Source organism: Marmota monax, unplaced genomic scaffold, assembly GCF_021218885.2.
Source record: "Marmota monax isolate L192 unplaced genomic scaffold, Marmota_monax_Labrador192_F-V1.1 WCK01_AAM20220418_F8-fsc00009, whole genome shotgun sequence".
NCBI lineage: Eukaryota > Metazoa > Chordata > Mammalia > Rodentia > Sciuridae > Marmota > Marmota monax.
Genome location: NW_026694710.1, coordinates 23103802 through 23130218, shown reverse-complemented (window position 1 = coordinate 23130218; position 26417 = coordinate 23103802). Strand labels below are relative to the sequence as shown.

The 26417-nt window shown below is 52.3% G+C and overlaps 1 protein-coding gene across 6 annotated transcripts in view; it reads right to left on the bottom strand.

Moving 5' to 3' along the window:
* Slc2a9 (solute carrier family 2 member 9) overlaps positions 1 to 26004 on the bottom strand; it is a 146713-nt gene extending 120709 nt beyond the window's left edge. The window contains exons 1-4 of one of the 6 annotated variants that reach the window (XM_058572412.1): positions 20022 to 21111; positions 11065 to 11199; positions 10072 to 10139; positions 3876 to 3979 (exon numbers count right to left, since the gene is read on the bottom strand). In XM_058572412.1, coding sequence (XP_058428395.1) covers positions 3876 to 3938 — 63 coding nt within the window. In that variant the 5' untranslated portion in view covers positions 3939 to 3979; positions 10072 to 10139; positions 11065 to 11199; positions 20022 to 21111. Of the gene's footprint in view, positions 1 to 3875; positions 3980 to 10049; positions 10140 to 11064; positions 11200 to 20021; positions 21112 to 24918; positions 25096 to 25193 lie in introns of those variants that run through there. The other 5 variants (XM_058572411.1, XM_046423531.2, XM_046423530.2 and 2 more) reach the window with 5 other exon arrangements.
* Between the last annotated feature and the right edge of the window lie 413 nt (positions 26005 to 26417).

Below are 26417 nucleotides of genomic sequence, written 5' to 3'. Positions count from 1 at the left end.
TCCCCCTCCTGGCACCTGACAGCTCATGCTGCTGCCTGGCCATGCCTGGGGAGGGAGAAGGGGCAGCAGAGCACACACAGGGCAGGGCCTCACGAGGATGTTCTCTGGGTACAGCCAGGCAGCCAGGAGCCCGCCCAGGATGCAGAGGCTCGGAGCAAAACACCACGCATGGTCACATGGGTCAGAGTGGCTGGTCCAAGCCCAGGCCTCCCTAACTCAGAGCCAGCCCAAGGCCCTTTTGCCACACAGCTGCCAGGCCGGGGTGGAGACGTGTCCCGCAGGGCCACCCACACCTGCATTCCCCACAGCCTGCCCTTGTGCACCGCGGCCGGAGGCCGGCGGCCGTAGGCCGGAGGCCATTCCGTGTGTTTACCTTTCTTCTCCTCCCACCTGGCACCCTACTCTTCCTCCTCTGGTGGTGACACTCTGGCGGCTTCCTGCCTGATCCGGGAGGGCCAAGGTAGCTCCTGTCGTGTGTCAGGGGAGCAGAGCTCAGTTCCCTGGAATCCATGTTTGGTTTCCTTACTATGGGCCCTGGTGGCCCATCTGACGGCTCGGCCAGGACCCCGGACTCTGCCGGGGCATCTCCGTGAATGAGGAGGCAGAGTCCACTGGAAGGAGGCCTGGAGCGCCTGACAGGAAATGGGGCAACTGGGTCATGCTTGGACAGGAAGTGGGCAACATTTTTTTCCTTGTTTCTAAGTCATTACAGCAATGAGAAAATCCTAAAAAGGAAATCTGTCCTCTGGGGACTTTTACCCAGGGTATGGATTTTTTTCTTGGTCATCATTTTATTTCTCTCTTTTTAATAAGTCCAACATTCCAGAGGTGGGGAGACTGGCATGAACCCAGGGCACCTTTCTAATCTCTGGGGCAGGGAGAGGCCTAATGACTGGCTCAAGTGCTGCTCAGGTCCTGACTCCTCCACTTCAGGCGAGTCACATTACTTCTCCGAGCTGCCATTACCAGTGCAAGACGGGCTGTTGGTCTCACTCCAGCTGCCTGCAGAGGTAGTCCAGGGCTTAAATAGAAACACACGGCCCACCCTACCCCTAGCAGCATGCTGGAGATGAACGTGGGCAGCCCTGCAGCCCAAGAACAAAGAGCTGCCATGACTCTGTCCTGCTTACTCAGCCCCAGGCCGAGCGGGCCCCTCCTTGCACCACCCTGGCTGACTCAGTAAAAGGAGCCAGGAGGCTGGGACCTGGTGCTCAGCACCACATAGCGAGGATGAATTCCCCACATGGCTGATTCACCCCAAATGTCAGGGAAGGACCTTCATGATGGCGAGGACACGAGGCTGGGAAGGGACAGAGGCATGCTTGGTGAATTCAGAGTGCTCGGGCCACAAATAAGGGGCAGAAGCCAGCAAACTGGGTTTAATGCAAAGCACACATTGAAGAAGAAAAAAAAAATAAGATGGGGAGAACTGCAGGCGTCCTGGGGGCCATCATGGCACGTGGGTGAGAAAGCTTTCAGCCCCCACTGCCCTACAGCAGGACAGAGGCTGCTCTGAGCAAAAGGGAAACAGACTTCCGCAGTTAGGCTGGGGCACGGAGCAGTGCAACCTGGCTGCTCTGTGCACTGGTCAGTGGGGGCGCCTCTGCGAGAGCAGGCTATTTCGTGACTTGGTTTCCAGCCACCTGGCTGCCTTCCTCACTGCATGGTGGATCCAAAGCAGGAGCCCAGTGAGAAGCACTGGGTTACCACATGCCTGCAAGGGCCGAGAATTCCCTGGGACAGTGCTGGGGAGGCACCGCGCCAATCTCAGCTGGATCCAGGAGTCTTTCTGGGAGAGGTGACTCCTGAGCACACTCAGGATGGGCGAGCCTGGGGAGGTATTTGAGTTGGGAAGGGCACGGGTGGAGGCTGCCGGCTTGGATGCCTGTTGTATGAGCAGCTCCATAGTTCCCGCTGCAGGTGCAAACTCCAACGGTGCCAGGAACCAGACTGTCAACACAGTGGGCCCCAGAGCTGGGCGTCAAGCCTGAGGGAGGACGTGGAGCCCCTCCAGGAACCAGAGGCAGCAACCAGGGCTCCCCACAACCTGCACCTCCCCCTCGTCCCGTGTACCTACACTTCTCTCCCAAGTGCGTTCACACCCTGTGGCCCAGGGGAGCGCTAGTCCTGTGTAAGCAGGAAGAAATAAAGTCCAGAGAGGGCGTGGAGCCATCAGCCTCCAAATCCCCGAGCAGTGTCTGTCGCGTGTGGCCTGTGGCCCTGTACTCTGCGGTAGATCCTACAGAAGCTCGACTCCTGGCACAGGTGTGGTGTGAAGGAGATCCCAGGTGTTCTAGGGGCGGGGCAGGTGTAGAACCCATGTTCCGAAGTGTTCTGGGTCTGGACTCAGCCTGCTCTGCACCGAGTGCTTCCTCACACACCATTCCCAGCACTGGCTGAGTACCCACGCACCCAGTTTCCCTGCCCCGGCTCAGGCCCTTCGGACTATTAACCGTTCTCACCCTTCAATGCTCAGCTCCCTCCCCACCTGCTCCGGGAGGCCTCCCTGGACCTCCCTCTGCCACTTCTCTGGGCCATGTGCTGCCACTCGAGTATGCCTTCCCCTCTGGACAGGAGCTCCAGGGGCTGTGTGTATCGCACAGGTTGGACTGTGAGTCCCCCCCAAATTCACATTTTGAAGACCTGATCTCTGAAATTGTATCCCAGAATGTGGTTGTATTTGGGTCTTCAAAGAGGTAGTGAGTCAAAATGAAGTCTTTTGGTGGCCCTAATCCAATATGACCGGTGTCCATATAAGAAGAGATTAGGACACACATACACACACAGGGGGACCATGTGAGGACATAGGAGAAGACACCATCTACAAGGCAGGGAGAGAGGCCGCAGAAGGAATCAATCCGTCAACACCTTGGTCTTGGACTTCCAGCCTCGAGAGAGGTGAGACCATAGGTTCTACTGTTTAAGCCAGCCTGTCTCAGGGGCTTTCCACAGCAGCCTGAGCAAACGCACATCGGCCTCAGCCTCTGGTCCTTGGATACACATTTGCTATTGAGCTCAAATCATCTAGAGGGCAGTTCTAAGGCTAGAAGTTTGACTTAGAAATAACTTCTAAGGCTAGAACCTTGGCGTAGAGATGGCGACAGTTCTCTAGCAGGGAAGTGTTGGGGGAAAGAGGAGCTTTTTATTGAGTGTCATTTAACCAGAATGCATGAAATGACTACCTCCCTTCTCCATTCCACCACACCTAGGCACTGGATGCTCAGCTCACCTAAGATAAGCACCAAAAGATACAGTGTCCACTTAGAGGGAATCACCGTCGACTTAACACAATTCTCCCATGTCCTTGGGTGACCCAAGGCAGGTGGCGTCATTACACACTGTATGGGGCCCATAGTGTCCAGCCTGCCAATTCCACACTAGCCTGGCCATTTGGCAAGTAGACTTGTGTTGATCTTTGTCCTGCCAAATAGAGACTTATTATGAATATGGGCATCTTTTCTTGCAATTTGTGGTTACGTCCACACCCTTGGGAGGTGACAAGGCACACATGGGTTGAAGTTTGAGACTGGCTCCATCTGAGAGAGCAGGGAATGGGTTCCATGTCTCTCATAAGGACAATGACATATCATTGTCAGCATCAATGTTCCCTCATTGAGAAATGACCTTAAGAATGCCCCAAGTCCAGAAAGCCACCAGCAGATCAGTACCATGGAGGCTCCCGACTTTCGAGCCTAGCCGCAGACCCCCTGTCGTTCCCCCAGCTCCGCCCATGGGGCTCTGCTCCCAGCCCCTGCTTGATCTCTCTCTGCTGGCCTCACCTTGACCCTGGAGGACGGAGGGCGAGGGGGACAGGAGGGACTGCCCAGGCCACCAGAATGCCCATGCAAGGGGGAGGGCAAGAAGCCAGCACTGACCGCTTTCTTTCTTGTCGACTTGTTTTCCTTGTTCTCTGCTGTGTCCTTTTCTCTGAGCTCCATAGTTTATTTTTCAGATTTTGGACTTGTTGATGTTGTTGTTGCTGAGAAAGAGGAAAAGGGAGGGAGCCATTAGATACTTGTTGCCACAGATGGCAGGTCACAGCAGGTGGTTCCAAATGGCCTCCAAAAGGTTCGTTCCAGTGTAAAGGACGCCAGTGTAAGACACTGCAGTGTCCTCACTCAGGCCCTGGGACCTGGCACCTGCCTGCTCTGGCCCATTTACAAGATGGGGGCTGGGCTGAGCTGCGGTGCATTCCGCTCCTGCCCCAGGGCTTACTAGACCCAGGCTGCTCCCACACCATTCTCTTCAGAAGGAGCACATTTCAGAAATGCTAGACTGTCTGTCTCCAAGAGGTGAAAATGAAATCAGTGGAAATGAAAACTCAGTGCTGATCTCGCAGCCTGTCAAGTGGAAACGATCACCCACATCGTCACCCTAATCGCTGGTGAGACGGAAGTAGAAACTGCGCGGCTTTTCTGGAGTTTGGAAATGTGTTTCTATTGCCCTTTGGCCCAACAACTTTGTTCGACAAGATTTATCCTAAAGCAGGACTAAAAGTGTGCACAAAGATGGAAGTCCAAAATATTCAGTGCAGCATGTGTGTGTGTGTGTGTGTGTGTGTGTTAGAAAAATGGTATTTAAAAAAAGAAAAATAAAAAATGTCTAGCAGAAAAGTTTAACTACATGATGGCACATTCGCGCGATGGAAATTCATGTAGTCCTTAAAAATTATGTTCTACAAGAACATTGGATGCCATGGAGAGATGCTCAGAATACATTTTTGGTTGACAAATAAGGGAAGATAGATAAATGAACATACTTTTTTTCAACACTAAAAATATACATACATAGGTTTACACAATGAAACATTAGATTGTTTAAATTTTGCATGTTTTCTTACTTCAATTTAAAATGTAATATTTATGCATTACTTATTCAACAGATATTAAGTCCCTAGGGTAGGCTATGGGGATAATCCTGAGCCAGGATGTCCCCCCCCTGTCTTCCTGGAGCTAGTGTCAGGAGGAGAGAAACAGCAGAAGAGCATTCAGAGAGCGTGTTGACATGTGGAAGGTGAGTGGTGGCCCAGCATGGGGAGGGCAGGGGGATGTCAGTAGAGATGCTCAGGGGACAGACACATATTTATGGGCATAGAAAATAGGTCAGAAACAGCCAGAAATGACCTGCAGTTACCCCTTGGCTGAGGTATTGTGGCCAATTTATATCTTATTGTTTTCTCCTAGTTTTCCACACATTGTGACTTTCCCTGGAATTGTGCAACATGGTGGCCCTAATAAAATACTGCTGTAACTAGATAAGTTTTTGAAATTGCTTTAAATTAAAAAGAAAAAAGTTTTCTTAATGGAATTAAGCCCTAACAGTCTCAAATAGCCAAGTAGAGTTAAAATTTAAATAATAATAATAATAATAATAATAATAAACTCTGAATGCTCTTCTTTCTAACGCAGAAAATACAACCCTGGAAGGACGCACGGATCGTTCCTACGGATCGATAGACTCAGCTTGATTGGATCCAGAAGCCATTTCTGCCGCCTGACAAGGATGCAGGTTGGTGAGCTGCCTGAGCCCCACTTTAGTGTCACTGCAGGCCCTGCCTCGAAGGGCTGACACACCTGTCCCACCCCAGCCCACCTGGAGGGCCACTCCAGCCCTGTGCCTGCTTTCCTGACATCTGCAGGCCTCTGGGCCACAGCTTAGGCTGCTGGGCTTGGAGGGCCCTTCCCTTTCTCCTGCCTTCCCTGCAAGGCTCACCTCCTCCGATCATCTATGGATTTCTTCTGGAAACAGAATGCTCTTCTTCAAGTGCATCCCAGAGCTCACAGCCAGTGGATTGCATGGGCTAAGGGTGTCTGAGATCTCATCGGGGACGGTCCCTACCTGTGAGGCTCATTTTACCCGTGAGCTTGCCTAGGCTATGCTGCTGTCATTTAGCAAATGTCTAGAGAACAGTCTAGATGTGCCATGAAGGTGTCTTTTAGATAGGGTTAGCACGTGCAGTGAGCTGGCTTTAAGTAAAGCAGATGGCCCTCTATGATGTGGAAGGCCTTATCCTCTAAGCTAAAGACCTCGAGAGAAGAAGCTGACGTCCCTTATGAAAAAGGAATTCAGCCCCAAACTGTAACAGAGGTCTTTTGGAATAAGAGTACAACCTCAGCATTGCTGGAATTTCTAGTCTGCTGGCTCGCCTCTGGCTTTGGGGCTTGTTAGCCCTACCATTGCTTGAGCCTATTCCAGGGGAAACAGGGGACAGAGACAAAGACAAGAGGACATGCATACCCATTGCTTCTGCTTCCCCGCAGAACCCTGAGTCACCCCCTCCCCTACTTCTCACACTTGAGGGCTTCAGTGATCCATCTCCCATCCACAGTCGGACTGAATGCCGGCTGAAGAGATGCACGGTAGGCAGAAGAGGTGGGGTGGGGAGGAGGAGAGGGAAAGAATGAGAAAATGGGACAGAGGGAGCTAAGTGATGGTTTCTGTGGCTACCACCCTGCCTGCCTCCTGGGGATTGTTCCCATTCTAGTTCATGTGAAAGGCTGCCACGGTGCCACCCCAGGGACCACCATTCACACAGATAACATTGTGACTTTCCCCTGGAATTGTGCAACATGGTGGCCCTACATGTGCCTAAGGATGAAGATGGTCTCCCAATGATGAAGCGGAAGCCAGGATTTGAAAAGACATGAGTAGAGGGAAAAGAGCGAGGCCATTACAGAGACCTGGATCTCTATCTGGCTTTGCTACTGTGACCCAGGGCAAGTCACTAACTCACGAGTCTGCTTCCTTGTCCGTCAGTCAAAGACAGCTGCCATTCTTTCATAGTGTGATTGTTAGATGAGGAATCCTGAACTCAGGTGGCCCTGGGAGGGGCTTGCCAAATCCTTGGTGTCTAATGAATGACAATTGCCATTCAGGGGCTATTGAAGACTTAGAAAGTGACATATTTGTGGGTAGGAAGAAAGAAGGGTTGTTTAGAAGTACTGATCTTCAGTTTGTGGAACATCTACGTATCAATGTCACCTGGGAACTTGGAAATAAGAGTAGTGCTCAAGCAGTAGTGTGAGCTGGACATGAGTTAAGTGGGAATTAGTGACAGAGGACTGGGTAAGGCCACCCAGGGAAGGAGTGTAGAAAGAGAAGATCCCTAAGGAACCCAGCCTGGGGGGGTGGAGACAAGGAACGGTAAGTGACAAAGGACACTGAGTTAGAAAAAAACAAGCAGAGCCAAGTGTGGAGAATGAGAAGACAAGAACTTTAAGAGGATGTGAGGGGTCATCTGTGTCAACATTGATTTAGGGCAGTCAAGAAAGAGGAATGAAAAGTGTCCAGGGTATTTGATCACACAGAGGCCACTCACTGGTAACTGTTTCAAGGGTGACTTGGATGGAGTGGCCCTGGAGGGACGGAGCACTGGAAGAGGGGCCCATATGCAGACAGGTCTTCATAGAGCTTCAGCCATGAGGAGGTGAGGGCCGTGCGGGGGGAGGCGTGTGGGGGCAAGGACGGAACATGGGTAAGTGTGGTGAAGATTTCAGATCCGGAAGTGGGAAAACAGGAGCTCCGTGCAAATTTCCTGTATTCTAGCATCTTCTATATCCTGTCTAACACCATCTATAGTCCAAAGGCGTCCACATGAAGTGTGAGGTAAAGTGACCGACTAAAGGGGAAAGAGGAGGGCGATCGGGCAGTTGTAGGAAGGTGAGGAGCAGTCATAAGGGAATCCAGGGAACAACCCTAACACCCAGGTCCGGTTGGCCATGGGCTGGTGTTGAGGGACCCCTCGTGGCTCCACAGTGGAAGAAAATATGGTGGGTGTTCAGAGCGTTCCCCGGGCTTCTTGAGTTTACCCATGGAGAGAAAACACAATTCCAGCTGTGACCAGAGTGTGGCTTTTGTTGGGTTCCACCACAACCATCCAACATGGAGCCACCTAGAAATCAAGGTCAGAGCAGGTGTGGTCACAGGTGTTCGAGGAAGGAATGAGTACAGGGAGGGACAGGAGTGGGGGGGAGAAGCTATGGAGTGGGCGGTAGTAAATTGCGGTGTGTAAAATATTGCCCTGTGACAAACAAGGACCCAGAACATGGGCCTGGGGTGCCCTGGACTGTGAGCTCAGCAGTCCTCATGCAGTCAAGGGAGATGAGGAGTGGTCCAGCTCGGGTGCCGAGCCTGTCATTCTTCCCAGGAAACACGCTGCAAACTGGGAAGGTGGGACACCAGGAGGACGTGGGTGGGGGCCCATGCTTCTTTCTCTTTCAGGATCAACTCTGATCTTCTCCTCACCCACCACCAGTAAGGAAGAGGAAGAGGACTGCTAAGTCAACAAGGCTCCACGCCAGGGAGCTGCTCCCAGCAGAGCCCTCAACTGTGGACTCATCCTGCCGAGACCATGGCAGGGTCCAGGATGCCTGTCATCCCTAAGCCCTCTCATGACCGGCGGGAGACTGTCTGCTGGGGCACTTCGAGGCCTCATGCGGGCAGCGTGTGCCCAGGCAGCATGCACAGTGGGATTCAGGGTTCACACCCCAGTTCTACAGCCAGTAAACCAACCAGAGACCCTGAACTCCTCTGTGCTGCCTTTCTTCCTGTTTCAAATGGGGATAATAACAGGACGAACCCCAGGGGCTGTTGCGAGGGTGAAGTGAGTTCATTATTGATGCACACTGCAGATGTCAGGTGCCCTTGAGCCATCGTGATCACCTCCGGAAGCACAGCGGATGGCCTTCCCAGACCACAGGTGCAGCGCTTCCGGTTTGACTCAATGATGACATCCCGGGATGGTTAAGACGGCTCACCCATCTGAGCCCACGCAGTGTTTAAATAGAGAACCCTAAGCTCCCTCAAAATAATTATCTAAGGCTTAAACAGAGTAGGAATAAATAAAATAAAATACAAAAGATAAATAAGCATGAGCTCTGTGCATGGTGAACGTCAGCTCCCTGTCTCCCCAACCTGCAGAAACAACACTGATAACTCTGCTCTTCAAGACTAGCGACCTGCCGGTGCCCATCAGTGTGGCCATACAAGCTCTTTAGAGCAAAGTGCTGCTGTGCCCATGGTTGAATAGCCCCCTGCCCCATCCCCTGAGTGCCTACCTGCCACCTCAGCAGCGCACGATGTCCCTCTCCAGGATGCTCCCCAGGACCCGGCAGTGACAGGGTTAATACCTAGCACAGCAGAGCCCCAGAACTCTGCTCCAGGCAGTCCGATTGGCCCACACCTAGGCTGTCCGGAGGTTAAATATTTAAATAACCACCTCTGCTACTACCCTTTCTGCCATCGATGATATTAAACCCCTGCCTCTGACATGATGCTGGGAGAAGCCGTCACAGAAGTTGGATCTGAGCCCAGACAGCCTGAAATCAGCCTCCCACAGAGCTGTGTTGGGTGCAAGGATAAAGGCAAAGGAAAGGTCATGGCCAGCACGGATGTGTACACAGGGTCAGCAAACAGCAGCCGCAGGCTCCTGTCCCTCTCTGGCATGGACCACAGAAGGCCGCCTTCCCTGAAGTGCCTGCATTCCACTGTACTCCCTGTCCACTCCAAGCTGAGCCCCACCAAGCAAAGCCATGTGGTTCCCGAAAGCTGCTGGCCACCAGCTCTCAGCAGAAAACCCCAACCCGGGCCCCAAGCTCTCCACTGAGTGGCTGACTTGGCTTTTCACTTCCGGGGCCCCTGCTGACTTCACCATGACTAAAGCTAATTTCAAAACAAGAAACTGAAAGATGTGAAAAACAGAAGTTTTAAGAGGGAGAGAACAGAAGAAGGGAATGGAGTAGTAGGGGAGGAGGAGTGGGAGGGAGGGAGGGAGGATAAAAGGAAGGAAGGAGAGAAGGATGAGAGGGAGTGACCACATTGGGTATCAGACACTGCAGTAATAACCACAGCCACTGTCATCAGCGTAGGTTTTGCTATGCTGTACCAGTGTTTGTCAGGGACACCCCACTGACCCTGTGTGCATTCTGGCTTAGTCTTTCCCAGAACCCTGTAAGACTGATTTTCAAATCCCTCACCGGTCAAACCCCTCACTCCAGCTGTGAATGTCAGTCATCCCAGACACCCTTCCAAATGCGACGAGCATCACTCACCAGAGTCCTGGGCTCTCCTCACCTGTCCAGTCTAAAGAGCAAATGGGATGTGTGTCACCGACAGATCACCTCTAATAGAATCCGGTTATACTGGAGAAATTGTGAAATACAACAGCATTAATGATTAAACTGCATTCAGCTGTTGCCACAAACGTCTCTGATGCCCATCTTGATAAGCTTAATGGCTAGCTATCTGTGGGTAACTGGGTTTATGCTGCTAGGGTTTGGATAGGAGGTATCCCCCAGTAAGTTCATGGGATAGACAATGTTGGAATGTGCAGAGGTGACCTAAGATTAAGAGACCTGTAACTCAACAGTGGGTTAATCCATTTGCTGGATTAATAATGGGAAAGGACACTGTACCCATGGGAATTGTAGGCAGGAGGAAATAGGTCACTGGGGGTGTGCCCCTGGGGACTATATCTTATTCCCCTGGCTCCTTCCTCCCGCTCTCTGTCTGTCTGTTTGTCTGTCTGTCTCTCTGATTCCAGGCTGCCAGGAGGTGAGCAGTTTTCCTCTGCCACATCCTTCCACCATGATGTCCTGACTCACCTCTAACCCAGACAATGGAATCAGGTGACCATGGACCGAACCTCTGAAACCGTGAGCCCAATAAACTTTTCCTGAAGTTGTTTTTGTCAGGCATTTTGGTCACAGTGACAAATGCTGACTAACACACATGCCCAGGTGTGGCTCAGCATGTTCTGGATTGAGCTGCTATAAACATTGATGTGGCTGCGACACTATAGTATGCTGATTAAGTCCCCTGGGCATAGACCGAGGAGTGGGATAGCTGGGACCCCTTCTCTTTGGCATGAGGAGGTTCCAGTGGAGACCCAGCTGGCCTGAACAGGGGGAGGGTCCAATGAGGTGTCATGGAAGGGTCCCAAAGCAGGGACACATGAAACAGGCACAGCAAGCCCTGAGTCCAGGTGAGCCGCACAAGGAGGGAGCTCCTGCTCCTCTGTCCACGTTGGCATGAACTCAGCCGTGGAGAAACGCCTAGAGCAGTCACCTGTGCAGTGCTGTGCCACAGCCACTGCCCTTGTCGCTATTTCATGAACACCGTGTTGCCGTCTCGCCCGAGCTCCAAAGTGACGCGCACTTGCTAATTCTTCTCACTCTTCAACAGCCTGAGACACATGGAACACTGGAGTGGCAGAGGGACAAGAGCTGAGTGACCTGGGCAGCCAGGGCAGGATCCAAGCCCAGCCCAGGGCTGAAAAGCCACCTTCAGGCCCATCCCTGCAAGAGGCGAGGGCACAGGGAGCCAAGGGGGGTGTTCAGGGGGAGTACGGAAGGAAGGGCACCTGGGGTCCCAGCCCCAAGGGAGAGGGGTGCTGTGTCCAGCTCAGCCATCTACTCAGGTCTGGAAAAACAGGTCTCTGGGGAACCAGGAAAGGCCTATTACATTTCCCCAACATCAGTTCAGAGCAACAGGCCACCTCCTCTGGGCTCATTCCATTTCCCTGGTGTCATGGTGTTGACAAAGGGGTGGCCTAGTGCAGGAAGAAGCCATCGAATCCGTGGGAGACACCTGCAGGAGATGTCTGTAGCAATCAACCTCCAATGTCTGCCACCCCTGGGCACTAGGAAGATGGCATCTCTGTGCCCAGGGAGAGCTCTCCTGTGCCTAAGAGGACAGGCACCAAGGCCCAGGTCGCCTCTGGGCAGAAGAGTTGCTTTCCCAGGACCTTCAGACCTTGCCTGCATACCCCGCTAGCACGTGGGCTCTTTTTAGCTGTAATACAGGATTCCCACTCCAGGGTGGTCAGCCAACGGTTTAGCCACACCTAGAGGGACAGGACACAATGAGGACTGCCCAGGATTGGACGTCAGATGTCTTAGGTCCAAATCCCAGCTTGCCTCTTCCCAGCCGAGTCACCCTGGACACACCACGCCTCTGCAGAGTGGGGGAAGGAGCTACTTCCTCAAGGTCCGGGGGATCAAATGAGATACTTCCCTTGAGCTTGCCTGCCATGTAGCAAGTGTCTAGAATGTTTACTATCCTGTAGGGGAAATCTATCTCTTTATTATTATTTTCATTTATTTATTCATTTTCAAATGTTTACGGGGCACCTACTAAGTACCCAGCATAGGGCTAGAAGCTAAGAAGGTTGCAAATAGCAGTAAATTTGTTACTTCTATCCAATAATTCACAATGTATTGAAAGAATGAACCAAGGAGCAGGGCCTACATTTAATAAGCACCTACTGTATGCCAGGCACATGTCATGCATAAGCCTCACTGAGTCCTAGAGCAGAGCATTCCGTTGTGTGTCTGTGGATACTGAAGTTTAAGGATTAGACTACGCATCCAAAGCAACATCTGTGGGTGAGCACTAAGATTTAAAGCAAGACCACTCACAATCCCATTTCTTCCCCACTGCCCAGTGGGGAAGCTTCTCACCCTGGGGTGAGAAGCCCACCAGAGACCCTCCAGGGCCTTGAAGGCAGAGACAGTTCTCTTTTCTCATTTCATTTGTCCAACACCTAACAGACTTCTCATTTTGGAGGATCCCTCACTGGGTCTACGGGCCTGTGCCTCTTGTCCTCTTGAATTTCTCTGCAGCAGTGATCTCATTTATCTTCAGCACACACAATTTCTTCCTCTGTTGGATCCTTCCAGGCTATGAAGGAAAATGTCTTACTATCACCCATCTAAAAAATAAAAAGACTTAAGGGGTATTTGCAAAGATGGAGAAAAAAATGAAACCCTCATACAACACCAGGGGCAGCATGAAATATTTTAGCTGCTGTGAAAATAGTTTGGTGATTTCTCAAAAAGCAAACAGAGTCACCATGTGATCCAGCAATTCCACTCCTCGGGCATACCCAAGAGAGGTGAAAACAGGTGTTCAAACAACGCTTAACGTCCAGGGCAGTGCTCTTCACAGCACCTGGAAGGTGAAAACAGCCCACTGTCCACCACTGAACGAAGGGATAAACAAAATCTAGTCTATTTGTATAGTGGAATAATATTATTCAGTCATGAAAGGGAATGTGAGACCGACATATGCCACAACATGGCTGAGCCTTGGGAACGTCCTGCTAAGTGAAAGGAGCCTTCACGGAAAGCCACATCTTGTATGACGGCATTTATAATGCCTAGAATTGGCAGATCCCCAGAGACAGAGCAGATTAGTGGTTGGCCAGGGTGGGGTGGAGCAGGGAATGGGTGCACCTATTAAAGAGTAACCGTCGCCTTCAGGAACTAGATGGACACAGTGGTCCTACAACATGGAACGGGCTAAATGCCACCAAGTCATTCACCTTAAAATGGCCGACTTATGCTGTGATTTCACAAAGAGAACGCCACAGCCACAGGTCTCCATTATCCATCAGTTGATAACACTGGAAAGGCCCCTGAATTACAGGTTTCTGCCTACTGATGGGCTGTCTAACTGTGCACAAGGGAACCTTCAGGAGTGCCTAAGTTCGTGGTGACTTTAAGAGTGGCAGATGTCCCAGAATTTGGGAAGGGACAGGCCTGGAAAGGTGTGTGGAACCTCAGGCTAAACTTACATTGCCCATCCTTCCCTACGTCTCCTTCCTCGTTCTTCATTCCTTCCCTCCTCCCCAAGCCCCGGGCTGCCCACTGCAGACAGGACGCAGGTCTGTCCTCCTGGGTTAGCGCAGTGACGGGCACTGCCCATGTGTAGGGGGCGGGGCATGTGGGGCACCTCTGCACCTTCCTCCCAGAGTCGATATGACCTAGAAGTGCTCTCAAAACAATGACAAAGACGGTTCTCCCACAACAACCCAGGTGTCCTGCTGTATTGGTTTGGGAACCACTGGGCCAGATGTGAAGGTCCTTCAGGGCTTTTTGTTCCAAGTCTAGGAAAAGACAGAACTCTTCCTATTGACTCCAGTCCACTGGGCCTCCAGACCACGTGGGATCTCTGGTCCCCACAGTGGCCCTCAGCCAGAGGCCATTCACCTCTCCATTTCACAGATCAGGAAACTAAGGCTTAGAGGCTCCTGAAGGCTGACTCTCAGGCACTAGGAGCTCAAGGACGCGGCCCCTGCTGCCAGCCTCTACCTCTCGAGCTGTTCTGCCAGGTCAGGAGCAGAGGAGTGAGCGGCCGGGCTCCTGGCAGAGTTGGCCGGGGAGCCGGGGCTCCGATGGTGCACTGGCTGCACATCAGCTAAGAGAGAGGGCCCAGGGCCAGTCACACCCAGAGGAGCCGCCACTCCACACTGCCTGCCTCTGCCCGCCTCCCACTTCCAAGATCAGAAAAAAGAAGCAGCTTCACCCTGTGAGGGGAGCCAAGCTGCCATCAGCGTCGTGAAGACCAGGGTTTGGTGGCCAAGGGTTTGCCTGCTGGGGCGCCGTGCCCTCTAGTTCTGGGCGAGCCTAATCGCTCCAAAGCTGTGCACAGTCTGAACACAGCCTGCGCTGTTGACAGAGCCCGTCCCTGAGGACACATTTCCAGACCAGGTGGAGTGCGACGAGGAGCTGCGCCCTGCGAAGTGGTTAGGGAGGTCCCTCCACTCCCAGCCCCAAGTCGGCTCTGTCTTCCCACCCTTGAGGAGGGTCGGAAGCCCAGTAGGATGCCAGGAGGGACCACCCCACATTAATTGTATTTTAAAGGAGGAAACAGTGAGTGTTTCCAGTTGTAAAATTCTCAAATCTCAGTCCTTGCCAGGGAGGGACAGAGGAGCCAGGCAGAAATCCTTCCTTGTAGAACTGGCCACAAGCGGCTCGGCGGCTACACTGCTGGAGGACGGCACCTGGACTCCCAGCACCCAGGGTGCTGACGTGGACAGGCTCGACTGCCCCAAACACTGTGCGGGGTGGGCTCAGGGACATTGGGACCCTCCCCATGCACTGCTCCTTCTCACAGGCAAAGCCGGGGCTGGGGAGGTGTGGCGCGTTGGCTGATGTTCCATGAGCCTGGGTTTCCACTCGTTGCCCTGCTGTCCGCCCAGTGGTGTGCTGAGCCCTGCCCCATGGTTGGCCCACCGATTGCAGGCACTGTGCAAGGCAGGAAGGAGCCGGCCGTCCAGTGGGCGTCAATTAGTCACCAACAACCAAGCCTCTTAATTGGCATTTAGATCAATTATGGCAAACTCTAGAAAGCGGTACAGGGTAGGAGGAGAGGCCGAGCCAGCTGACTATGGTCCACTGCTCAGACTGGGTTGGAGGGGGGGTGTGCGAGCCGGAAGTGAGGTGGGCTAGCAGGAGGAACAGCGGGAAGAAAGGGCCTGGGGCTGGGGGGAGCTTGTGTTGGGGGTTGAGAGACCCCGGTGGCTGGAGCTCTCGGCTGTGGCGTGGGACAAGGCCAGGGAAGTGGCACTGGGTCCTGAGAGCAATGGAAAGCATTGGGTGGGGAGATCAGGTCACCTCTTTACAAAGTTCTGCCTGTGGTCACGTGGAGCTGGGATGTGGGGATTGGGGGAGATTTGGAAGATGGTGACGCGGTGGAAGCAGGAAGATTAATCTGGTCCTTGAAGAGATAGACTGTTACTGCTGCTGAGGCTAGTAACAGTAAATCACTGGAAGGTGGACTCAGGTTGGCAGGAGATGGCCCCTGCATGCTTAGCTCCAGGGTGCCTGGCCCATGCCAGCAGGAGCCCCTTGTTGGCCACTGTCACTACCTGGGACTATGCAGCCTGCACACCAGGCTGCAGAGGGAGGCGAGACCCTCCTCCATATGGAGGGAGCAGCTCAGCTCCACGGGCAGCACATGGACTTTGGCTGGTTTCCAACTCTGACAGCACAGCCGGTGACCATGGCAAGCCATGCGGCCAAGCAGAGCTGCAGGTGCCTTTCTTTGTAAAGCAAAAACTAGAATCTCTCTTTCCAGGCCCAGAGCCAGACGCTGTGGAGCTTTCACGGAAGCTCAGCCCTGCTGTGGGGGTGCACCTCCTCTCCACGTGACCCCGAGTGCCAAACTCAATTTGCTCCTTTTGTCTGGGGCTCTGTCGAAATCAAATTTCCACTTGGTGACTAGTCACAGCTTACTTGACTCTGTCACGCTGGATTGTGCTATAGGAAGGCACGAAGGCTGTCCGGCAACGACAGGTACATGTGCAGTCCTGACACCCCACCTGTCCACCAACCCTGGCTCCCTGCTCCTGGCTCTGCCTGTCTAGTCTTGGGCGGCTTCTCTCTCCATTCTGCCTGTCTGGCTCCCATGATCAAGTCCAGTTCCCAGCAGGCTGCACATGGTTCCCCACCTCTCCAGCCTCTGTCAGCCATGAAGGAGCAAGTTGTTCCCACCCTTGCACTCCCCTCCCACGCTGAAACAGATGTTCTGAACCCATCAGGCCACTTTCCACTGAGCCAGACCACATGGGATCCCTGGTCCCCACAGTGGCCTCATCCTCAGCATCCTTCTGGGCACAGTGCCACAGGCATTCCTCGGCACTGGGGTCTGGGTGGCCCCAGGGGTCCACCTGCTGGCCCTCGCTGCCGCACGCCCTGCTTTGTGAGCACGTGCTCCACGGCAACCTCCTGCCCATCACCTCAGCTTCTCCTGGACTCTGCGCCTGTCCAGATGCTGCCTCTGCCTCCCTCCCAGGTTCATTCAACACAGCCACAGCCGTGGAGCTAATGACTCCATCCTCCAACCCAGGATACTATACTGGGCTGCCAGGACCCCAGATACCCCAGGACTCCACGGAGTTTAAAATGGCAAGTTCATCCTTTATTGACATGGTTTTCTCAATCATAAGAGAGACAGTGTTGATAGGGAAGAAGAGGGGAAAAGACCCTGTGGGGCCGGGGCTGTATTTCTAGCTCACAGAAGGGGCATTTGCTCCGCATGTGCGAGGCCCTGGGTTCCAGCCTCAGCCCCACCAAACAAGGAAAAAAAGAAAAAAAGGAACACGGCATAGATATCATTGAGCACAACGTTCATCCTGGCTTCTTTGGAACATTTGTTACTCACACCCTATCTGTGGAGAACCCTTTCTTCACACCTAAGGGAGACGCCATGGTTGGCTATCCAAATGGGCCATTGCCTGCTTAGACCAGCAAAATACCTGCTCCATACTCATCTACTTATTTTCTCACTCAACAGATACCTACAGAATCTGGCCTGGAAATGCTTGATCACAGGTTGGGGAATCAAGGCCCAGAGAGGTGAAACTACTAGCCCAAAGTCACCCAGCAAGAAAAAGGCAGAGGGACAACTAAGCTGAGCTCCCTCGGCCACAGTAGCTCCTGAGGCGTGTTGGAGTCCCCTGGCTCTCCAGGAACAGGTTTTCTTTCAGCCTGGGCATGGGAAGCTCGGGTACAAAGCCCTGGTGGGGCCGATGACCTTTGACTTTAGGCCAACTTAGATGACAGCTCTGGCGTCAGCCTTGTCAGCTTGTTGAAAACACTGAACTTGGGCAATGCACAATCTTCTGCCCTCTCTGGTTTCTGTCACTTTGACTCCATGCCCTGCAAAACAGTGTGGCCTGCAGATTTCTGAGGTCCGAGGTCCAAGGGCTGCCAGCACCCAGAACTGCCGTGCTAAGCCTCTCTTTCGGCCTGTCACCAACATTTCTGGTCTTTGGCCCATGGGCTCTGGGCACAGCCCCCTCCACTGACTCAGCAGAAGGCAGATTGAAGTCCTCCCTCCACAGTGACCTTGGCCCTGAGCCAGGCTCTCAGTCCAGGGACTCCCAGACCCTGGGGAAGGAGGTGCTCAGTGCTCAGAGCTCGGCCTGGGCCAGCCCTCAGGGTCCCAGCTGCCTCCTCCCTGGCTGCTTGGCCCTGAGCTGTCACTGATCAATTCTGAACTTCAGCTTCTGCATCTGTAAAATGAGAACAAGAGCAACCAACACAGAGCTGTCCCTGGGAGGGCTCCTTCCGTGGCTGCGGCCGGGGACAAGGTCACCCGTCCATGCCTGCAGGTTCTGCATGTGGGTTCAGCCACTACTGGCCAAAATACCCTTAAAAGAACTGCCTCTGTACTGAACACTGACATTTTTCTTATCGTTATTCCCTAAACAACACAGTAACAGCTGCTCGTGTGGCACTGACATCAAGTTAGGAATTGTAGGTCACCCAGACATGATCTAAAGTCCACAAGAGGGCATTCGCGGCTCAGATGCAAAGACCATGCCATTCTATAGAGGGGGCTCGAGCATCTGTAGAGTTTGGTATCTGTGGGGCATCCTGATACCAGTTCCCTGTGGACCAAGGGATGGCTGCACGGGGGAGAGTTAACTGATCCTATTAGACCAGCACTGACGACGAGTTCAACCTTTGGATTTTCATACGTGTGAATTGCCTGACCCTATTCATGTTCCCTCAAACCTGAGTCTTGGTCTCTCATCTGTAAAACTGGAAAAAAAATGCACCTAATTTTCACACTGGGTCCATATTAAAAGAGACGATGAATGAACACTTCTCACATGGCTCAGGCGGACAGAGGTCCGTTGTTCTCAGCCGGCAGCGTTAACCAGGCTGCTTCTCCTCCATAATTCCTCGAGGCCTTTCAATACTGCTCTCTTTTTTAAAAAGCTTGTTGAGTATGATTTTCACACCATCAAACAGACCCCTTGGAAGTGTGCTGCTGAATGCTGTTCAGAGCAGTCATGTGACCATGACCACTATCTAACTTGGGGGATGTTGCCATCGTCCCCCAAAGAAACCACGTGCCCATCGGCAGTCATTCTCTGCTCCCAGCCCCTGGCAACAGTCCTCCAGGTTCTGTCTCTGTAGGTTCTAGAGCTGCCTTTTCGGGACATTTTGGAAAAATGGAATCGCGCAGTGCGTGACCTGCCGTGTCCGGCTCCCTCCCCTGAGCACCACGGTTTTGACGTCCGCCTTCTTTGTGACAAGCCCTCTCTCACACCTCATCTCCCACCTCCTTCCTTCTCCTGATGTCACATCCTATCTCAGATGTCACTAATGGTCCCTGCTATGGTCCGGGTCTTCAATGTCCCCCAAGTCCCTGTCTTAGCAGCTTGGTCCCCAGTGAGCTGCTGTTGGGAGCTGGTGGAAGCTTCAAGTTGTGGGGTCTCCTGGGAGACTTTAAGCTGTTGAATGGTGTGCTCTCGAGGGGGACCGTGGGGAAAAGGTCCTCTCCTTGTCCTGTTCTTCCTGCTCCCTGTCCATGAGGTGGGCAGCCCTGCTCCCCCACATTCCCTCCATGATGCGCTGCCTCACCATGGGCCCACAGCAACGGGGCCAGCCGACCACTGATTGAACCTCCAAAACCGAGCCAAGCTAAACCTCTTCTCTTTACAACTTGATTATCGAGGTATTCGATTCAGTGCTGAAGGACTGACCAACCCAGTCCTCCATTCCACCTGGCCCAGGCCCTTGGCCTCTGCACCAGGACATCAGCCTGCGGGTCTCCCGATGGCCAGTCTCCACCCTATGCTTCTGTAGAGAAGCATCCATGGAGAACTCTACCTCAAAGACTGATAATGCCTTCACGGCTCTGTTCCAAAGCTTTCAATGCCTCCCACTTCCTTTTGGATGAAGACTCAAAAGACTAAGAGAAGGAGGGGGAGGGGAAGGGGAAGGGAAGGGCGGCCCTTACTCAGGCCTCTTCTGGGCAGCATCGTGCCAGCAGCACCCCCGTCCTGGCCATGCCCCAACCATACCCTGGCCCTAGGCACAGAGCAGCCCTGGGCTTCCCACACCCCGGCCTCTTCTCCACTGCTGCTTTGTCATGCAGTGTCACAGCAAGGCCCTCCCTTCGCCTGCTCTCCTCACATGACCGGGTCCCACTCACTGGCTGGACTTTCCTAAGCAGCCTGTGAGCTGCCCCAGGCAGAGGCCCCATGCCCCTCTGGGATCCAGATCTTTAAACCCAGCGCCTGTGGCAGGCTCAGAGCTGACGCTCAGCCAGCTGAGTAAGTGGCAGTGGCTTCTGTTTTTGAGAACTGATATTGATCTGCATTTAACTGTAACTGTTTGAGTGATCTTCAGAATTAAGCATGGAGCGATGCCAAGCAAGAGCCCTGGAAGGGAAACAGCCCTGAGCCCTGCGAGGAACTAGCTTGCTTTCCAGTTACTGCTTACCTCCCTTGAGAAAGCTGGCCTTCATCATCTGCTCACCTCCCTTGAGAAAGCTGGCCTTCATCATCTGCCATGCAAGGGTTTCTTCAACTGCTTTGGCTTTCTTGCAATACAGGAACAAACAAAGGCTCAGAGAGCTCAAATTACTTGCTTGAGGTCACACAGCCAGGAACTGGAACTGAAGTGGGGCAGACCCCTCCTCCATCTTTTCCCACCCCAGGCTGCCCTCCAAACGTGAGAGAAACTGAACTGCAGTTACTGCGCTCTCACCAGCACAACAGAGTTAGAATTTCTTCTAAATTTTAGAGAATTTGATTAAGAGCCGAGGAGCAGAGAAGACCGGAACTCTCCTAGACCAGCCAGCTCTCAGCTCCTGTTGGTGTTAGGACCATTTAGAGATTGAGTGATTAGACTCTGGAGAGAAGAAGGTGAGCCCTCCTATCCGGACCCTTGGGGTCCATTTGATCAGGAGCCTCTGAAAGCATTCTAAGTGACAGGCTTCTTGTGCGACCTGTGGTGTCCGCTGGCTGTCGGCCAAGCCACAGACAAATCTCAGTTCGACATCTTCCTTCCAGCAGCAAGACTGACTGCAAGATGTCCTGTCTTTGTGACTTGAGTCGGAGGGAGATGAAGCCACCCTTTAAGCAGTACTCACGGGGTGTCACCTTCAAGAGGTGGCACAGGGGACGCGGATTCTCCAGCCAGACCCTTTTCTCCGTGTGCTGGCGAGGGAAGCTCTGCCGGGAGTCTGTCCAGCTGGGGTGCTGGCCCTGGTCCACTCTCCTATGCCAAGGCAACTCGCCCAGCCCCTGGCACTGGGACTTTTCATTAGAACTGAAAAGACTTGGGGACTCGCTTGCCCCTGCTTGTCCCCACAGAGGCCAAACAAGAGAAGGAGGGAAAGGAAATGAGGCCTGGCTGCGGAGCAGAACGGAAGGGGCCGGGCAGCCCAGAGGCCTGGAGGTCACAGAAGTCTGGATGACTTCTCTTGCCAAGAACAGAACCCGCCCTTTGTAAGAAACTGCAGGGAGGTGGCCGCCTGAACAGGCCCTGCAGTTTGAACAGCAGTGTCCATGTCTCCTACAGGGGCAGCCAAGGTACTCGGTAAACAAACAAATGATTATGAGCCGAATACCAAAAACTGTTCGTGGTATTTCCCAGAAATGTGTTCGGTTTTGCTTCCTTTTACATTTTCAATTTATTTCTAAATCTCTTGTGTTTTTCTGTTCTAATCGTGGAAACATTTGATCATGAAAATTGAACTTCATTTTAAAATAAAGTGCAGACAGTGGCTTGTGGGTTTTGAGTTGCATCCCACAACTGCAAAGTAGCTCTTGCTGTATTCTGCTGGACGATCCTTTTGAAATCATGCTAATAATTTTATTTGGCATGACATGCTCAGATATACTCTACTAGTGTATAACTTTGAATAAAAAAAAAAAGAGCAGAAAATTGAATAACCTAGAAGAAATGGATAAATTCATAGAAACAGACAATCTACCAAGACTGAATCATGAAAAAATAGAAAATCTGAGCTCACTTGTAACTAGTGAGGAGATGAATGCTGTAATCAAATACCCGCCAGCAATGGAAAGTTCAGGACCAAACACGTGCACCAGAGAATTCTACAAGCGTTGAAAGAAGCAGGAACACAGCTCTTCTCAAACACTTCCACAAAACTAAAGAGAAGAAGCCCCTCCCACACCCATCCTGCCAGGCCAGATTTACCCTGACAAAGGTACACAAAAGTAGAGGAGGACACAATGAGAGAAGAAAACTGAAGACCAATATTCCTATAAGTACTGACCCAAAGATCCTAAACAAAACACTAGCAGAACAAATTTGAGAGCACAGTGAAAGTCTGCTCCCTGTAGCCAGGTGGGTGTGAGCCTGGAATGGAAGGATGGTTCAACACATAGAAATCAGTCATTGTGACAAAAGGAGGGTCAAAAAGCACATGATCATCTCAACAGAGGCAGAGAAGGCATTGGCAGGATCTGGCCAGCTTTTATAAAAACATGCTAGGAATAGAAGGAAACTACCACAGCATGACAAAGAGTGGCACAAGATGCTAACAACTCCCATCGTCCTCGATGGGGAAACTGAGCCTGATCCTCCAAGATCAGGAGCAGGCAGGATGCCCATCCTCACCACTAGTGAACCCTTAGCACACCAGTGGAAGTTCTGCAACACCAGCAGGAGAGAAAGAGGAAGAAAAGAAAAGGGAGTTGGAAAAGGAGAAGAAAACTCTCTTTGTTCCCACACGGCATGCTCTTGTACTTAGAAAACACCAAGGATTCCGCCAGAACACTTAGAACAAATGAATTCAGCCAAGTTTTGGAATACAAAATCAACACCCCAAAATCAGTTGTGTTCCTCTACAGTAACGGTGACCAATTCAAAAAATGACATTAAGAAAAAAACTTTTACAACAGCACAAAAAAGGATAAAATACCTAAGAATTTAAACTTAACCAGGGAAGTGAAAGACCTGTATACTGAAAATGACCAAACAGGGAGAGTGGGAGGAGGGGGGGGGAGGGGGAGAGGGAAGAGGAGGAGGGAAAGGGGAGGGAGAGGATGGGGGAGGGGGGAGGAGGGAGAAGTTGTCAAAGAAGATAGAGATCTTCTTTAACAGCAATCTACAGATTCAATCCAATCTCTATCAAATCCCAATTACATTTTTTGGCAGAAATAGGAACATTCATATTAAAATTTGTATGGAATTACAAGCCAAAATGATCTTGAAAGAGAACAAAGTTGGAGACTCACGCTCCCTGATTTCAGAACATGCTATGAAACAAAGTAACAAAGACAGGGAGGTGAGACATGAGGACAGACCCACAAAACACAACAGAGAGCCCAGCAGTAAACGCTTGACTTGCACATGTGGCCCATGATCTTCAACAAGGCTGCCGATGCTAAACGTTGGCCTAGGGACAGTCTTCAACACGGTTCTGGGAAACTGGCTATCTCCATGCCAGAGAATGGGGTTGGACCCCACCTTACAGCACATACAAACATGAACTCAAAATGGACTAGCGACCTAAATAGAAGACCTCAAACTATTGAACTCCTACAGGTAGGGTGGTGCCAGGGACAGCTTCAGAACTTTGGATTTGGCCATGATTCCTTGATCTGTAGAGTGACAGTCATAGGCATAGGAAAGATCAGCAGGAATTAGAACTTCCACCTCCTGCCCAGGGAGCAAGAAGCAATATCACATCCCAGGGGAGGCCGCTGAGGCTAGGGCCACACTGAGTCCTGACGCCTGCAGGACAGGTGGTCCCTGTCCTACTGTTACAGGCCAGGGAACTTCTGGGAAACTGAGGCAGCATGAAAAGCCCCACTTCAAACCCCAATTCTTGTGATCAAGTCAGAAAGACCTCAGACATGTCACTCAGAGAAGCAGGCATGAGTTTATTAGAGGGACGGGAAAGGGGCAAAGGTACTCTCAGGGAGAGAGTGGGTCCCCTCAGAGAGGAGAGGGACAGCACACCCCTCCCACACTTCAGTTTTATTGTAGGGTCCCAGGGAAGTTTCCAGAGAGTCCCATCCAGTTCCACCCCTTGACTCTTAACTAACAGCAGGATGACATCAGACTTTCAAGTCCCCACTGCCATGACCTTTCTAGGTCACTTGGGCCTATGCTAACTGGTTCCAACTGGAACCTGTTCTTACAGATTTTATGGTCGGGGGAATTATCCTTATTTCCCTGAGTTCTGGGATCTGATCTGTGTAAGGTCCACAGAAGCCCACCCTTCTGGGTAACTTGTGATCCTCTTATTGGAATTATTTCAGGCCTGAATTTCTCCTGCAGATAAAAGGTGGTTTGTTGACATGCCCTGCCCTCTTAAGCCTGGCAGAGCTGCAGGTAAATTGCTCCTTGGAAAAGAAAGCATGTGGGGGTCAGCACAGTGGGGCCATTTTATAGAATTATTCCCTTACCTGATGTTCCCACCACTGGCATATGGCTGCCCCCATCAACACCCGCTTTGACTTACCAAATTTTGACCTACAAAATTTGCATGCATCACAGCAGAGGACCCTAGGACTTTGGACCTTAAACAAGTAGCAACTGCAGCTGCTGCCTGATGGCGGGTGGGAGGGAGGTTGTCTCCCAGTGCAGACTGACACAGTCTTAGGCAGGGAAATGCTGCTATTGATTGGCCAAGGGGTTTTGTCAATGCCAATCAGGAAGAATAATCAGAAACATTTGCATTTACGGGCAAAATCTGGACAAAAATGTCGAGTCGAGACAGCTCTAAGCTCCAGACTCGCATTTCCAATGGTGCATCTGCCATCACCTCTGGATAATCACAGCCTCCTGAGTTTCCACCTCAAATATTTCCTTTCCCCATCCCCTATTGACCCAAAATCTCAGTAAAAAGCCCTGCAGCTTCCTTGTTTAGCCAGAACCCTCAGCAATGCCCTTGGTCCCTTCTGCTTCATTTTTACCTCATGCATCTATCAGCAGCTCCCTGATTCCAGGTCGGCTGCATCTCAAGCCCTGTTCTCCCACAGGACTCCTGCCCTGCTGGCCTTCATTGCTCTCCTATCTGCCGGCCCGACAGCGCCCCCTGGTGCCTGTAGGATTCTGCGTTTCTAGCCGACCTTCCCTTTGTTCCCGGGTCCTCCTCTGTTGCACCTGTCACTCTTACAATCCTCCTGCCTGCTGACTTGGCGTTGGGCTGCCCTCTCCAGGACAATGGGAGCTGTGCTCTGCAGGAACCAAGGCATCTGTCTGTTCAGCACAATGCCTGGCTCACGGAACACGCTCATGAAAGTTAATGGCTGAGGAATACACTGTGATTATAGGTGGGTGGACTATTACCAGAGTGTTCTTGAGCAAGACTTGGCTCTGGATGTTACTCAGCTGTTGTGGACTCAAGCTCTTTTACCTGTTTCCCAATAGTTGTTCATGAAGTTCAACACAAGACAGTAGGAGGAGTGCTGGAGGGCAGAAGGAGGCAAACCGCAGAGCCAGGTGCCCACGTCGCTGTGGGGGGTTTTCAGGGCCAGCTCCAATGTGCTGCCTTGACATAATTGATGCTCTTGTGCCGGAAGTTGGAGCAGCCCTGAGAATGGAGCAGGGGTGACCAGTCAGGGAATGGCGTCCTGCCTTCTTGCTTGCCCCTCCACTCGGAACCCAGGAGGAGGTGCAGGGGAAACTCACCAGAGCCCCCTGTGGCTCCTGGCTGAGGATCCTCAAGGCCATGTCTCCTCTTCCCAGTCCCAGTCCCCCCACAAGACCCCACCATCACTCCTTTTCCTATGGAAACAGAAGATCAGCTGCTGCTTGGGCTCCAAAGAGGCTCCTATACAGGGTCCGCTGCAAGCTCCTCCTGTTGTGCTGCGCCCCAGGGGCCACGGCAGGGGCGCGCCCACTCAACTTCAGTGGGCAACAAGGCAGGAAGAGAGCACAGGGAAGAATATGTGCGTCTTACTCCCTCCTGTGGGGCATTGTTGTCTTCTGATTTCAAAATTTGAAGCTTCACTTAAAATCCTGTTTGTCCTCCAAGAGTCAAGTTAAGAAGAACAGGGCTTTAGTGAAAAAAAACTGCAGCTGGGCATGGTGACACATACCTGTACACCCGGCCACTCAGGAGACCGCGGCAGGAGGATCCCAAGTTCAAGACCAGCCTCAGCAATTTAGAAAGGGCCTAAGGACTTGGAGGGACTGTGTCTTAAAAAATAAAAAGGGCTAGGGGAGTAGCTCAGGAGGAAGTGAGCCTGGGTTCACCCCCTGGAGCCCACACTCACAAAAAGCATCGCATAGACTGAGATCCATTCAGGAGACTTTGTGACTCCCATGTCCCCCAGTTTTCCTTCCTGATTTTGTAGAGAAATAAGGAAAGCCAGGTGAGTGAGTTCTCCCACACTCCTGTCTTCAGCCCCTGAGCCCCTGCTGTGTGCGGGGCCCTGGGCAAAGTCCTTGCCTGGGCTCAGCACCCCCTGCAGGGTTCCCCATGAAACCCAGGTGTGAGCCCAGGTCCCAGGGCAAGGAGAGGTGAGGTGACACTCAGAGCAGCCGCTTCCCAAGCCTGGTCTCTGCCCTGGGCCTGTACAGCCCCCACGTCCCTGAGCTGGTTCTGGCTGTCCAGGCCGCCCTCTGAATACCACGAGCTGCGAGAGGAGCAAGCGGGTCACACAGGCAAAGCTGGGGCAGCGCGGGGCCATGAGGCCAAAGCGCGTGGCCGTTGCTGTGGCCTCAGGCCCATGTTCCCTCTGCTACTCAAGGGACATGGACATGAGCCTCCAGAGTCAGGCTACTTCCTCCCCCCACGGTTCTACCACGTCCCTCAGACCTGTCCAGGTGGGATGGGATCTGCTTCTCTGTCCTTTGCTGGGCCTAAGGCCCCAGAGGATCCACCTCTGTTCCCCACGACAGGCTCTCAAG